Source organism: Zootoca vivipara, chromosome 6 (assembly GCF_965207765.1).
Source record: "Zootoca vivipara chromosome 6, rZooViv2.hap1.1, whole genome shotgun sequence".
Lineage (NCBI taxonomy): Eukaryota > Metazoa > Chordata > Lepidosauria > Squamata > Lacertidae > Zootoca > Zootoca vivipara.
In genome coordinates, this window is record NC_142589.1 from 64,839,655 (window position 1) to 64,855,438 (window position 15,784).

The following is a 15,784-nucleotide window of genomic DNA, read 5'->3' on the forward strand; positions in this document are numbered from 1 at the left end:
TTCATGGAGAGAAGCATTTACCAACCCGCGAAGCCCATCGCCCAGCCCTTCCTGGCTAGCTTTTATAAGCCAGGATGGGCAAGGATCAAGGAGACAGGTGGTTGGTTTCACTTGTCGAAGCAGCCTGTCCACATCCTCGGAGGTAACAGATTGAAATTGATCCCACAAAACTTGACTAGACAGGACTCTAGCACTCCCCCGCCCCGGCCCTGCTCCCACGGTGGAGTCTACCTCTTCCCGAATCTGAGCGACTTTATCTGCAAAAAACTTTGCAAAATCATTGCAGGAGATCATGTGGCCCGTACTGGGCCCGGATGGAGCAGGTGGTTCCGCTAAATTGCGAACCACCTGGAAGAGTCTCCTGCTGCTGTTTTCTGCAGATGCGATGGAGACGGTGAAGAAGGTCCTCTTCGCTGTCGCCATTGCCACTTGGTAGGCTCGAAGTTGAGCTCTAGCCCGTGTCCGGTCTGATTCAAAATGAGTTTTCCGCCACCGGCGCTCTAGCCGTCTCAACGACTGTTTCATCGCCCTCAGCGCCGGGGAAAACCACGGGGCTGTCCGGGCTCCATGCAATCTGAGAGGGCGCTTCGGAGCCAGACAGTCAATAGCGCTGGTTAACTCCGCATTCCAGCGGGCCACCAGGGAATCAGCTGAAAGGCCATCGACATGGGATAAAACATCCCCTACCACTCTCTGGAAGCCAATTGGATCCATTAAGTAGCGGGGGCGGACCATCCGAATCGGTCCCACCTCCCTGCAGAGGGGAAGGGTTGCGGAGAAGTCCAGTTGCACCAGAAAGTGATCTGACCATGGCACTTCTTTTGTTTCGCTTTTACTTAATGTCAGATCACCAACATCCATAGAGGTGAACACCAAGTCCAAGGCATGTCCGCGGCTATGAGTTGGGCCAGACTTATTCAGGGACAGCCCCATGGTGGCCATGCTTTCCACGAAGTCCCGAGCGGCTCCTTGTAAGGTCGTGTCGGCATGGATGTTAAAATCCCCTAAGACAACCAAGCTAGGTGTCTCCAGGAGCACATCCGACACGACCTGGAGCAGCTCGGGCAGGGAATCCTTGGTGCAGCGGGGAGGTCGGTACACCAAAAGGAATCCTGTACTGCCCCTATTGCCCAACTTCCAGAACATGCACTCAGAAAACTCCGTCTTACCAATAGGACGCCTGGTGCAAACTAATGACTTCCTAAAAATCACTGCAACCCCCCCTCCCCGCCCAGATGGCCTGGGTTGCTGTGCATAAGAGAAACCTGGTGGACAAGCAGCGCCAAGAACGGGCCCATCGGCTTCATCCAACCAGGTCTCTGTCACACATGCCAGGTCAAATCCTCCATCCACAATCAGGTCGTGAATGGCAGTGGTCTTATTCATCATCGACCTGGCATTGCACAGCAGCACCTTCAGGTCATGTGGGTATCCCTTGCTGATTCCAATATCCGTCCGGTCAGGACCAGACCCGGAGGCAGGGATAGTCCTCAGACAACGACTAAGTCTGCCTCCTCGGTAACGACATGGTCTGGTCTTAGCGTAACTCCTCCTCCTACCCGTGACCACTGAGATCGGTTGTCCCAGTGCATCACCCCCTGTGGAATCTGCCCCAGCCATTTTGCTTGCTGGGACCCCCTCCCGGGCAGCCCTGACCCCTCCCCTTAAAAACAAAATAAAACCTCTGTAAAAACAGCAAAGAACAGAACAAAAGAAAAACACAAAAAACAAAAAAAACACAAAAAACAAAAAAAACACAAAAAAACACAAAAAACAGAAAAAAAACACAAAAAACAAAATAAAACAATAAAAACAATAAAAATTACAAATACACTAAAATTTAACAGATTCCCACACCCGACTAAAAATCCCTCCCTAAAACCTATGTAAATCAAAAAATACAGTAAAACAATACAAAGACAGAAAATTACAAACTAAAATTGACCCCTCCCCTTAAAATCAAATTTAAAACCAATACAGAAAACAAACTAATGCAATAAAACAATACAAACAAAGACAGAAAATTACAAACTAAAATTAACCCCTCCCCTTAAAATTGAATTTAAATATGTTGAATATTTGAAAGAATTTTGTTAAATTTGAAAACACCAGTAGGTTTTATTATAAAATACAACAAGAAATCAATTTAGCCATTGTCACAAAGGTATATGTGAAATTGATGTAAGATTAGGACAGGCGAGAAAGAATAAAGCACTGAAACCTGAAAGATGGAAAATAAAACCAAGAGGGAGGAAAGTGGAAGTCGAGTTCGAAAGAACAAGTTTAAAGAGGAAATCTTATAAGCAAGAAAAGAGAGGTAAAGAAGGCATGATACAGGGTAGTATTTGTAAGACATTTTTGTTTTATTTGAGAATTGTATACATTATTTTGCTGTAAGACAAAAAGAATCGCTTGTGTATTACAGTTTTTCTTTTTTTACGAATTAAGTAAAAGCAATAAAAATCATTTTAAAAAAATTATTTGGCGATCAGCCTTCTCTATGGTCCAGCTCTCACTTCCTTTTTTTTGGTAAATGATTTTTATTGATTTATTTGTATTCTATATTTTGTAAACTGCATAAAGACTATGGTTGTTAAGCAGTATGTAAATAGTTTAAATAAAATAGTCACATATACGGTACTTCAAGAAGAGGGCATGCACAATGTAAGTGTAAACACCCTGAGCCTTACCATTTTGGAGTTGGGAAGCCCTGCCTTGTTTACAACAGTGCCTTATCTTGCTACTGAGCTATACTTCTCAAGAGGCAGCATGCTTGCATACTGGAAAGCAGCTGCACATGTGCAATAACTGCACATTTAGAACTCTCAACAAATATCCTTTTTGCAGTGTTTTCCAATTCTACTCATAATTCCTGCGTTGTTTCTGAATACTGCTGAAGGCAGTTTGCCCTTCTCTAATTCTAATTTGGGTTAATGAATGTGAATACAGAACCAGAAAGGGTCCATGTGTGGCCTAGGGAGAGCTTTATCCCTAGGGTGGTCCCTTTGCTGTATAATTGGCTTAAAAGCCCCGGTCTACCTCGTAGAGAGAGATGTTGAGTTAATTCTACTCAAGATGAGTGGACTTCATTGACGTCAGTAGCATCATATTACTGCCATTACCAGAGAGATCAGTACTTTATCCCAGAGAAGAAATTGCATTTGTGAACATCTCCATTAATTTTCTATTTTTTTAAAAAATAACCCACTTTTTAAAAATGATATTTTACCAACACAAACATTTGTACAAGTCATTTTGAACCGATCACTAGACAAATGAGACAAAATGGCTGAAGTATATTCAGGCCTGTCTCTTTCTTTAAATGATTTTTATTTTAACAAATTCATTCACACACAAAATTGCAAATTATAAAAATTACACAAGATTCTTCAGAATCTCTAGACTTCCCTCCTCCCCTCCATGGGTTCTCTAATTAACCTTTCCCACTACATACTATAAATCCACACAATCTTCCAGTCCTCCCTTGTATCCAAAGTCTCTGTAACATTACAAGAGTTATTTAAGGCCTGCCAAAAAGAGTTCTAGCGTTTATAGTGCTCTGTCAAATATAGTATAATTTTCTCTCATTCTATGTTGAAGTTTTGATCCTCTTGATTTCTAATTTTCCTAGTCATTCTTGCCATCTCTGCATAGTCCATTAATTTAATCTGCCAGTCCACTCTGGTAGGGACTTTATTGTCTTTCCAACTTTGGGCAAGCAGCATTTATTCAGGGTTGTCTGGTCCTCACATGCTTTAAAGCAGTACTTTTCAAAACCAATCCAGTAGCATGTGCACCACCAGCAGAACAGCACTGGTTTAAAACCATCAGTTTGTAGTATAGTTGGACAAACCTCCAAGCTGAACCATGCTCACAAGCAACCAGTTCTTCCTTCCTCTTTCCAGTAGAAGCTGGCTGATTAGCTGACTCTTGCGACAATCATGAATCTGTTTCAATCCCAACTCCATGTTTGGCTGTGCAGAGTGCTGATTGGCTAGCCCTTGTAGAAAATCCTAAAGCACAACTCCCCCTGTCCTCCCTTAACAGGATTGTTTCAAGTTAAAAGAAAATAAGCTTGTATGTGTGTGTGGAATCGCCAAGTAGGGATGGGGGAGAAATTCAATTCCATTTGCATTGAAAGGTGAACCTACCAAATTCACATTATCTGAATCAATATGTGAACTTGGTTGTCCTTCAAAATTCGAACTTTTCTGAATTTTGCAGACCCAGAAAAGAACCTTAGGGGCATAGCTGGTCATCTGAATGTGGTGCAATTGAGCAGGTACAGTCAGATTTTCAGCACCTTGGACAGCCCCACACAAGCAACTTGCTCCAAGTTCTGCAGTCCCCAATGAAATCTTTGTGTTCTCAGTCTTGTGCTATCACTCTCGAGCCTACCTTTGGTTTTTCCGCCCCCCCCCCCGGAGACTAAGTAGCTTAAATTATTATATAGCACTCCAACTCATTTCCCCAATTTATTTCCTAGCTTGTTGTTTGTATCGGTGGTCCAGCGGCGAGGAGCAGGGAGTTCCAGTGGGGAAGATGGTTGCTTGTTTGGGAACCTCAGTCTATGGGGATACCTGTTCCGAGGAACATGGAAAGGCTCTGGCTCAGAACCAGTGTGGAGGACCAGCTCTTCTGTGATCTTTGCCACTGGCTTTTAAGATCTGGCTGTGCCCTTGTCTAAGTTGGAGTGTGAGCTGCTGCCCAGGGTAGGTGGGTGGGGTGTCATAGCAGTCTGTGGCAAATGAACTGATTTCAGCAGGCATGTTAGACTACTTAGGTCAACCGTGTGGAACCTGCAGTCCTCCAGACATTGCTGAATGACAACCCCCATCACCCCTGGTCATTGGCCCTGCTGGCTAGAGCTGATGGGAATTGTCATTCAGCACTGACTGTACCCAGACCTACATAGCTTTATAGAGGGAGTTGTGTTGGTTCCTGTTGTTCTCTGGATTCCCTTTTCCACCTCTTTGTCACATCTTGTTCTTTCATTCCCAGGTGACCAGCGAAGCAGTGTTGTCAATGAGTCCAGCAGCTTGTTAGGGGGTTCCCCTCGGCGGCAGTGTGGGCGCAAAGGCTCCCCCTACCACACTGGGCAGCTCCATCCTGCCGTACGAGTGGCTGATCTTCTCCAGCACATCAACCAGATGAAGACTGCGGAAGGCTATGGCTTCAAACAGGAGTATGAGGTGAGGATTTGGCCCCAGGCTCTACCTAATTCATAATCCCAGATAGTGATATGTGAAGCCCACTGAACTTGAAAATGGGAAAGTGAGAGAAACATCCCTCTTTTGAACCCTGATCCTCCAGAATTCTGTACAGGACGCCTATGTGAGTAGAGTAACCCCCTCCTCTCTGATCCAGATATTTGCCTGCAGTTCACAGAGTGCAGTGAGGAGGTTGGGGACTAGCACACTGGTCCCCACTCTTCCTTATGCCATTCTAATAATGTGGAGGGTGATGGACAGGGAGATTAGAACACCCAAATTGAGCTCTAGATCTCTGGAATTCCTGTATTGCTATGACATAGTATCCAAGATGCTGGCTTAGCCTGGGGAATTCCTGGGGAGATTCTGTCTCCCGGCTCCTTTCTTCTTTTTCTTTTCTCAAAGGACACTGTGTCCCTAAACCACAACATCACCTCTTATGCCATATCAAAATGGAACATGTGCAGCCCCTCTGCTTTGCGACACTGTCAGAACAATATGGTTTATGTTTCCCATGGGACATGCCTATTGAAGGTCCCTCTATTCTCCCTGCCAAAAAATATTACTGTCTCCGTGTTCAATTGTTTCGGATGTCGGAGACATTCTCTCCTCTCCAATATTATGAATTTGACAAACCTGGGCCAGTCACAATAATTAGGGCACCTTGAAAAGCTGTTGTAAATGTTCCAAACCAGTCATTTGAAAGGCACTTGGATATTAGGAACAAGGAAGGCAACGTATTATTTTCTTCCACTTTCTCTCTTTTGCTCATAGCAGCAGGGCTGCAGTTATTTCACGTGCGCACGAGGCTTGCAAGTGTGTCTCTGTGTGTGTGTGTGTGTGTGTGTGCACATACACACACACACACACAATAGCTATGTGTAATAACAGGAAATAAAGAACCCTGGGGAACAGAAGATTCCATAATCGGGGTGGGGGATGGGGGATGAATCATTTCTGCAGGGAGGGAGAATACAGATGTAGTGGAATGAATCCACTTTAAAAGTTCCCCCTTGGGGAATCCCTTTAATGAAAATAGACATCGATGAAAATATATTTCCACCCTACCAGTGATCGATCTATCTATCTATCTATCTATCTATCTATCTATCTATCTATCTGTCTCTATCTATCTATAGCTACCTACCTACCTATCTATTTCCCCTTCAAAATATTTATTCCAGGGTGGTTTACAATGTAATTTAAAGCAAAACAACAATAAACTATACACTAAGCCAATTAAAAGTAATAAACACGCCACATAATCAGCACAGTGCAGACATTAAACTTGCAATTAAGGCAGCAAAGTAAAAACTTCAGTTCGAGGGTTGGTAAATGTAGCATCCTCTCGACACAATGGCTGCTGCTGCTACCTGAGGGATGCAGTTTGGAATCTAGCAGTTCTGGTCCTGAAATGTGTGGTCCATAGGGTCTTAGCTTTTGAAAATGTAGATCTTCCTCCCTAAGTTGACTTTAGAGCAGAAAGCACACTAAAAAATGTCTGCTACACAATTGAGGGTGAAGTCCTATGCAAACTTGCAGTAAGTCTCAGACTGTGCACACATTGCACTTTTCCTGCCACACATACACACACTAACCCAAATCCTGGGAACTGTAGTTTGTTAAGGGGGGCTGGGAATTGTAGCTCTGTAAGGGGTAAACTACAGTTCTCAGGATTCCTTTGGGTGGGATGTGCTTTAAATATATAGTGTGCCAGGAGTCCCATTTAACTCAACAGTGCTTGCTCCTGAAAATACAAGGAAAAGATTGTACTGGAAAAACAGATCAAAACCTAGCAGTGAAATCCTACAGACTTGTACACAAAAGTAAGTCTTTTCCATGGAGCCTACTTCCAAGTAAGTAGACATAGGGCTGGAACCTTAGTCAATTAATCATATGAGTTTTAGTTGATTGGTTAATTAAATCCCCATTTTTCTGTCATTGATTAACCACCTATTTTAGCTGTTTTTGTGCCAATTTATAATCCAAAAGGACGCATACCCACCCGACACATATCAGTGGGAAACCGCAAGGGGAAAGGGATATTTACTTTGTTTTTAAGATGATCTTCATATGCGCTGCATCAGGCATTATCTACAAGAGGCATTCTCCTTTCTAGCGCAGGAGAAAATGCCTATAAGAACATAAGGATCAGACCCAAAGACCTACCTAGTCCAGCTTTATGCTTCCACAATGGCCAATCAGATGCTTCTTCTAAGATGGTACTTGCCATCTGTAAGACAAGACTCAAGAGTGAGCCCAACGGTCAAGAGGGCAGTTTCTGAGGATGTGGCTCTCGCTTGATTCTGAGATCTGTGGGTGACTCCCCTGTAGCTTCTCCTGTTCTACCACCATGCTGGAGCATGCAACTACAGAACCAATTACAGGCCCTTTAAGGATTGCATACAGCTTTCTCAAATGGGCGGAAACACTGCAAGGGGAAGGCTTGCCAGCCTCCTCAAGAAGAGCCCTGCTGGATCAGGCCAAAGGCCCATCTGTCCATTGTCATGCTCTCACAGTGGCCAGCCATAGAATCACAGCATTGTAGGGTTGGAAGGGTCCTGATGATCATCTAGTCCAACCCCCTGCAATGCAGGAATAGGCCGTTGTCCCATATGGGGATCGGACCTTCAATGTTGGCATTATCAGTGCCATGCTGTAACCAAACAAGATCAGATGCCCTTCTAGAGGCATTTCCCCCCTGCTGAGGGCCACATTTCTTCAAAGGTAATCTGTCGGGGTCCACATTCCAACTGTGGATGGGGCCAAAGCCAAAAGTGGATGGGGCCACTTCTTTCTCTGCCTCTCCCCACCCCTTCATTTCTCTCTGCCTCCCTACCCCAACATGCAGGTAACTGGAGATGGGATAGAGATCCCTCTTGCCATAGGTCTGAACTGATCACTTATGCAGAAATTAATTTTAGGGCCACATGCATTGCAGGGGGTTGGACTAGATGACCCTCAGGGCCTCTCCCAACTCTATGATTCTATGAAATTAGACTGAGTGCTGCCACACATTAGTTACCTCTGTTTTGCAGATGCTGTACTTGATTGCTCTGTGGTTGGCCGCAATATGGATTCAGATTTCTTGACCCTCTGTGTATTCTCTGCTTTGTGTGCGTGTTTTTTTTAAAATAAAAAATGTGGATCATCTAATATTTTAATGCAGATCATCTTAATATTCCCAAAAGATATGTGCCCCTCCTTCTGCCTGGTCATTCATTGGGCAAGCCACTGTGAACACCTCACCTAGGCAGTAAGTCTTGATGCCGTATAGTGGAGCCCACCCCTAGGGGAGCATCCAGTATCTGTGCTGTCAAAGAAAATTATGTGTGCTTGTTCCCCAAGTATTCTTTATGCAGATAATAGACTTCTGTTCCTCCTAGAGTTTCTTTGAAGGCTGGGATGCTTCAAAGAAGAAAGACAAGACCAAAGGGAGACAGGATCACATGCCAACCTGTAAGTGTCAGAGACAAAAGTTGTCTTTTTTTTTAAAAAAAAACCTACAAGGAAGGGAAAAATCAATCTCTTTCTTTCATTTCAAATGTATGAACGCCCCAAAACTCCCCAGCCTCTGGAGAGTATGCATTTGGGTTGTGGTTTGCAGGCATCTGAGGACTGTCAAATGCACAGCGGAGGTTGCATTTTGCTCCAATCTGGGTTCAGTTTGCAAATGCAACCACTTCATTATAGCCTGCAGACATCAGATCTTTACACCTTGGGGGGATTCCATTTAGTTTGAGATGTGTCATTCGTTTGCCTGGAACTAAATATGTCACACAAGTTGCTAGCAGAGGCTTTGTGGGCTGGAAAGTCGGTTGCAGCCGGATAAAATTCTGCCTGGCAGGAGGAGAGGGCCGGGAGCGTGACGTGACCTCAAAACTCTGAAGGGAATAAGTGCAGGTGCTCGACTAGCATTTATTTATCGAGAGCAGTGTCGCATAGCGGTTAGAGCGCCAAACTAGGACCCATGAGTCTAGGATTCAGGTTCATATTCAGCCAGGAACCTTTGTCCAGTTAGTCTTTCTCAGTGCAACCTAACCTCGGACAGGGTTGTTGTGCAAGGGGAAATAACCCTAGAGATGAAGTTTCAGTTAGTGTGGAATAATTTGGTAGTGTGGGCCACCCATTTGATTCTGTATCAAATACAGGCTGTAAGGAACAAAGGAAGCTGCTTCATACTGAGCCATTGTTCCATATAGCCAGGGGGTTCCGAAGTGTATGTGCTGTCGTGCTAAAATATCTATTTCTTGCAAAGGCAGAGCAGGGATTTTGTAGCACCTGTGACACTTGCCAGTTCTGCAGATCAAAGCAGTCAACTGGGCATATATAAGGTTACGTGATCTCACAGGTAAACTGGTGCCAGGGTTTATATTCTAACAGTTACACCTGCTGTGCTCTGTAGTGTGATGAGGGTCAGCATTGGCAAAATGTTCCTAGTGTAGTGTTGTTCAGGATGTGCTGAAACTGACCATTGTTGTTTGCTGCCACCACTGAGTGAGTCAGCTGGGCCCATCAATGGAGAAGAGGCTGTATCAAAGGGCTCCCCCCCCTTTAAACCTGAGTGTGATAGCATTCCACTGCAACATTTCAAGTACTTGTCAACTGTTCAAGAAGTCCGTCACATGGTTGCATGGTGTGTCTGTCTGTCCGTCGGAGAATGTGGAGTTTGGTGGTTGGGAGAGTTTTGGAAAGAGTTGAATGAGTAACCGGGGAGATCCTCCTCCATAGAACAGAGAGGGAAGCTGCAATTCACTTGGACTCTGTGCTGTAAAATAACTCTGCTAAAGACTGGTTTGCCTCTGCAATACCATCCTAGCCAGCTATTTTTACCGCTTCTAATTATAGCCTCCCATTCTCTGTGTTTTGGAAATTGAAATTTCATGTGAACATTATGACAAAAATGAGAGCTAATTGTTCAAAACAGCTTAGTGGGAGCCAAACTCAGATTCCACCCTGTCCCCCAACCAAACATCACAATCAGGTGGCAGGCAGGGCCAACCCACCCATGAGGCAAGGTGAGGTGACTGCCTCAGGCGGCTGAATCCATAGGGGCAGCAGACCTGATTATTATCCCGTTGTTCCTGATGCAGATTGTCACTGACCCCTTCTTCCCTGGCAGAGAGGGAGGGCGCCATTTTGTGGTTTGCCTCAGGTGCCCAAATGTCTCGGGCTGCACCTGATCACTGGGAAGGTTCTGCTTAAGGAACTCTGGGAAGTGAGCTGCCCATTCACTGCACTCTGCGTTGAGGTAGTTCCATCTTTCTGCCCTGCATGGAGCAAAGCTGTCTGTCTCATCCTAATGTTGCCCTTTCCTCAACTCTGCTACCATCATGGTGTCAGTTGGTATGCAGCAGATGTCTTCTTTGGGTGGTGACATGCCTTCTAGGTCACTGGTCTTCAACTGGTGAGTCAGGACCCAAAACTACATCATGGCCTGATCTAAGGTGGGTCACAACAGCAGCACTACCATCATACAAATAGAAGGTAAAACTTAATAAGTGGGTCCCCAGGATGCATATGTGGGTTAAAGGTGAGTCTCAGGTCTGAAATGGTTGAAGACTAGACCTCTAGGTAACACCATATCTCAAGTAACCATGATCTTACAGTCAAATGCATTAATTTTGCAGAGTTTATTAATGTAGAGACAAGAGATTTATTCAGGATCAGTGTAGGTATAAGAACTGAGGCTTCCAGTTGATCAGTGAATTGATTAACAAATGAATGCATGAATTCAATCCGAATAAATGGTGATATGAATATAGAACAGCCTATTTGAAGGGGGAAAGACATTCTTAATTTTTTTTTTAAAAAAAAACATTTTTCTTTAATTTTGCAAATATAAGGCATTCTTCATTTTTAGACGAAGTATTCATGCGTCTTGAGTAGATACATTTCCTCTATTCCCAATGTTTAGACTGTGAGTGCTGCTGTTTGTAGCGTCAAAATGGCACCTCCCATCCCTAAGGTATCGTCGGGCTCGGGGAAACTCTTAAGGTTTGCAAAAGTCTGGAAAATCTGGTGGTGAAACAAAAGAGGGACCTCAAAAGGAGCACAAAGAGTTTTAATGGGTTCAGTGTGTAAGGAATGCTTGATAGCAGCTTGGAAGAGGGTGAAAAAGTATAGTGAAGGGGGCTGGCAATGGAATAGTGTGGCTGGGTTGCTGAACAGGAGCACCATGCATTGCAACCCCCAGCAGAAGTTGGTGGCAGGGCCGTCTTACCCATAGGCACTAGGGGTGCGGGGCACCCGGGCACCAGGCTCTCAGGGGCACCAGGCCAAGAGTCCGGGGCCTGAGAGTTGAGTCTGGGGAAGAGCCTTCCCATCAGTCGGAGCACTGCGACGGGCTCTTCTGCTGCAGGTGGTGCTACACCCCGAGTTTGGGGGTGACCGAGCCAGAAGGATGCTGAGGCGGCCGCCCAGCTCCGCCCACCTGTGCTCCTGGGACTGGGCAACCTGGGGGGGGGCAGGCGGATCTTTGTACCCTGGTGCCACATATGCTTAAGACAGCCCTGGTTGGTGGCATGGGGTGGGTGGGGGTGTTATTGCTTACCTGGCTTCCCAACACAGAGCATCCATTCGAGTTGCTGAGAGGGAGAGGAGCAAGGGGGCAAGGAGCTTGGCATGGTGCAAGCTGAGCAGTGAAGCCAATCCAGCACTCCTGCCACTGTGCCTACATTGCACTCCCTGCTGCCACCTCGTTTCAGTAACTAGCTGCGACTCTGGGCATTGGAAAGCAGGTGAGCATCACCACCTCGCCTACAGCACCCCAATGACTGCTACTGCAATATCTTGTTGCAGGTCCTGCTTTTTATGTCAGAAGAGGCATTCCCTCCTTTGTGAGAGATAGGAGAAAGGAAATGATGCTTCTAAAGAGGCATCTGCTGCCCCAAAATTTGCAAGTACATCCCTTAAAATATGTAATAATGCGTTTTTTGGGTGTGTGTGTGTGGGGGGGTTAATAGAATAACTGCTGCCTGATTAATTGGAGAAGCCTTTTAAAAGCTCAGTAGATTTTTCATTGCTTGATCAATTGTTTAAGCGTTGCAGCCCTGGTATGCCTGTTCTTTAAATCTACCTTAGAGCAAAGCCTTGATCTCGGCTACATTGTGGCAAACCTTGAGGAACCTCTCAGGTACCTATTGTGGCTTTTGCATGGAGATTGGAGAATTCAGTCAGTAAAGCTTTTGACATTGTTCTGTGTGGCTAGGGAGCCAAAAGGCCTTGGATTTCAAAAGAAAAGAGCAAAAGAATGTGAAGCTTGAGGTTCTGGCCAAACCCCACAGGCAGGCTGAGATGTGGAGTAGCACAATAATGACTAAAGGTTAGAAGAGAAGGACATCTTTTCTGGAGTTCTGTGCCTGAGGATCAGAGCTTGATTAGCAAATTGCAAATGGCAAACTGCAATTGTGGGTCACTGTAGGAAGAGTCATGTGATTGTCCAAGACTGCAGGAACTCAGTTGTAATGTACATCTTGCAGGAAATCTCTGTGCTGTACATCTAGGTTTCAGAGTCCTAGACGAATGACACCAGGGCTTGTAGCCCGAGTTTGAGTTGCACTGTTGGAGGCTGATGTACCCACTGTCCAGTAAGTGACTGGAAATGTAAAAGGAAAAGCACCCTGAACTTATGAAATGGGGAGTTAAGAGATTAAGGTCACCCAGTGGCTATTCTGCCTGTCCTGGACTGATAGTCCTATCTGATTTTGTTTCCAGATGATCGGCATCGAGTTAAACTCCATCCACTTCTTGGGGACCCCAACTCGGACTATATCAATGCCAACTACATTGATGTAAGTGCATCAACGCCCCTGACCTGTTTCCATCGCCTTGCCAGCAACCTTCTCTTCAGCAAAACCTCAGAGTCTTGAGTTTTTTTGTCTCATAGAAACCTTCTTGACTGTGTGATCTAGAATTCTCTTTGTCTTCCATGTTCTCCCTGTGTCTCTCTCACACATGCACCCTTTGGAGCTCCGCACTTCATGCAGCCTGATGTTGCATCTGCCCCTGCTGTCTTTAAGAATGTTCTTCGGTTCCTGAGGAAAATGCTACCTTTCCCTTTCCCTTTTGCTCCAAGAATGGAACGTGATGGTACAGCAGCAGAAGGAGATAGGGTTAGATATATGTGAAGGACCATATGCACTCTCCTTCAAGAATGGGGAGCCTGTATCTCTCCAGATGTTGATGCACTACAGCTCCCATCAGCCTCAGTGACTATGGCCAATGGTCAGGGATGATGGGAGTTGTATTCCCCCCCCACCAACACATACCAAATAAGGACAAATATAAATTCCCCATCCTTTAACGATCCATGTTATGTCTAGAGATGGGCATGTTTCCTAAAAATTATTCAAGTTCTTCCAGGAAAAGACAGTCCAAATGTGACCCAAGTGAACTGATTTTAGAAATTACCCCAATTAAACAAAAATTAAGACCAACTAGAATGCAGCACAGACCAAGTTCATGGAACAATAAAGGAACAGAACAAGAGAAATCCATTTGTCCCCCCAACTGTGAATAAATGGTATAAAAATGTACATTGAAATAAATGCAAGATTGTGTGTGATGAGTCAATAACTGTAAAACTATAAAGCGAAGATACACACAATATGTGAAATATAATGCTGTCTGTCCACTGATAGAAGGAGCCCATCAACAGAATGAGGGTGGGAGGTAATTCTTAATGATTTCACCCCACTGCTACCTCCATACTCCCTACTAAATCTGCTCTGGAGGATTTCCTAGCCCTCTAGTCAGGCTCCTGTGATGAGGAAGAATTGCCAACAATGGTCTCCCTCCTCTGTTCCACTGGCATACAACCTAGATACTCCACAAGACAGAGCAGCTAAAACTTTTATTTAGCATTTATTACAATAGTCTGCCCCTTCATGGATCAATGCCTTGTCGTGGCGAAGGGGCTTGAATAACTCGGAGAAGCTATGAGCTATGCCATGCAGGGCCACCCAAGATGGACAGGTCATAGTGGAGAGTTTTGACTAAACGTGATCCACCTGGAGAAGGAACTGGCAAGCCACTCCAGTATCCCTGCCAAGAAAACTCCATGGACAAAGACAACAGGCATATAAAAGTTATGACGCTGGAAGATGAGCCCCTCAGGTCGGAAGGCGTCCAACATGCTACTGAGGAAGAGCGGAGGACAAGTACAAGTAGATTCAGAGCTGATGAAGCGACTGGGCCAAAGCCGAAAGGATGCTCAGTTGCGGATATGCCTGGAAGCGAAAGGAAAGTCCGATGCTGTAAAGAAAAATATTGCATAGGAACCTGGAATGTAAGAACCATGAGTGGAGGTAAGCTGGATGTGGTCAAAAATGAGATGACAAGAATAAATATCGACATCCTGGGCATCAGTGAACTAAAATGGAAGGGAATGGGCGAATTCAGTTCGGGTGACTATCATATCTACTACTGTGGGCAAAAATCCTGTAGCAGAAATGGAGTGGCCCTCATAGTCAACAAAAGAGTGGCAAAAGCTGTAATGGGATGCAATCTCAAAAATGACAGAATGATCTCGATACGAATCCAAGGCAGACCTTTTAACATCACAGTAATCCAAGTTTATGCACCAACTACCGGTGCTGAAGAAAGTGAAATTGACCAATTCTATGAAGACCTACAACAACTTCTAGAAATGACACCAAAGAAGGATGTTCTTCTCATTACAGGGGATTGGAATGCTAAAGTAGGGAATCAAGAGATAAAAGGAACAACTGGCAAGTTTGGCCTTGGAGTTCAAAATGAAGCAGGGCAAAGGCTAATAGAGTTCTGTCAAGAGAACAAGCTGGTCATCACAAACACTCTCTTCCAACAACACAAGAGACGACTCTACACATGGATATCACCAAATGGGCAGCATCGAAATCAGATTGATTATATTCTCTGCAGCCAAAGATGGAGAAGCTCTATACAGTCAGCAAAAACAAGACCTGGAGCTGACTGTAACTCAGATCATCAGCTTCTTATAGCAAAATTCCAGCTTAAACTGAAGAAAGTAGGAAAAAGCACTGGGCCAGTAAGATACAATCTGAATCAAATCCCTTATGAATACACAGTGGAAGTGAGGAACAGGTTTAAGGATTTAGATTTGGTGGACAGAGTGCCTGAAGAACTATGGATGGAGGCTCGTAACATTATACAGGAGGCAGCAACAAAAACCATCCCAAGGAAAAGGAAATGCAAGAAAGCAAAATGGCTATCCAACGAGGCCTTACAAATAGCGGAGGAGAGGAGGCAAGCAAAATGCAAGGGAGATAGGGAAAGATACAGGAAACTGAATGCAGATTTCCAAAAAACAGCAAGGAGAGACAAGAGGGTCTTCTTAAATGAGCAATGCAAAGAAATAGAGGAAAACAATAGAATGGGGAAAACCAGAGATCTGTTCAAGAAAATTGGAGATATGAAAGGAACATTTCGTACAAAGATTACCATAATCAAGGACAAAAGTGGTAAGGACCTAACAGAAGCAGAAGACATCAAGAAGAGGTGGCAGGAATACACAGAGGAATTATACCAGAAAGATATGGAGGTCTCGTACACCCCAGGTAGTGTGGTTGCTG

General features: G+C 44.8%; 1 protein-coding gene across 3 annotated transcripts in view; it reads left to right on the forward strand.

The window, feature by feature from the left end:
- Positions 1-15,784, forward strand: part of PTPRU (protein tyrosine phosphatase receptor type U) — a 353,020-nt gene that overhangs the window by 281,285 nt on the left and 55,951 nt on the right. For all 3 annotated transcript variants that reach the window (XM_035119522.3, XM_035119521.3, XM_060275728.2), the window contains exons 16-18: positions 5,002-5,192; positions 8,597-8,669; positions 12,927-13,003. In XM_035119522.3, coding sequence (XP_034975413.3) covers positions 5,002-5,192; positions 8,597-8,669; positions 12,927-13,003 — 341 coding nt within the window. The remainder of the gene's footprint in view (positions 1-5,001; positions 5,193-8,596; positions 8,670-12,926; positions 13,004-15,784) is intronic.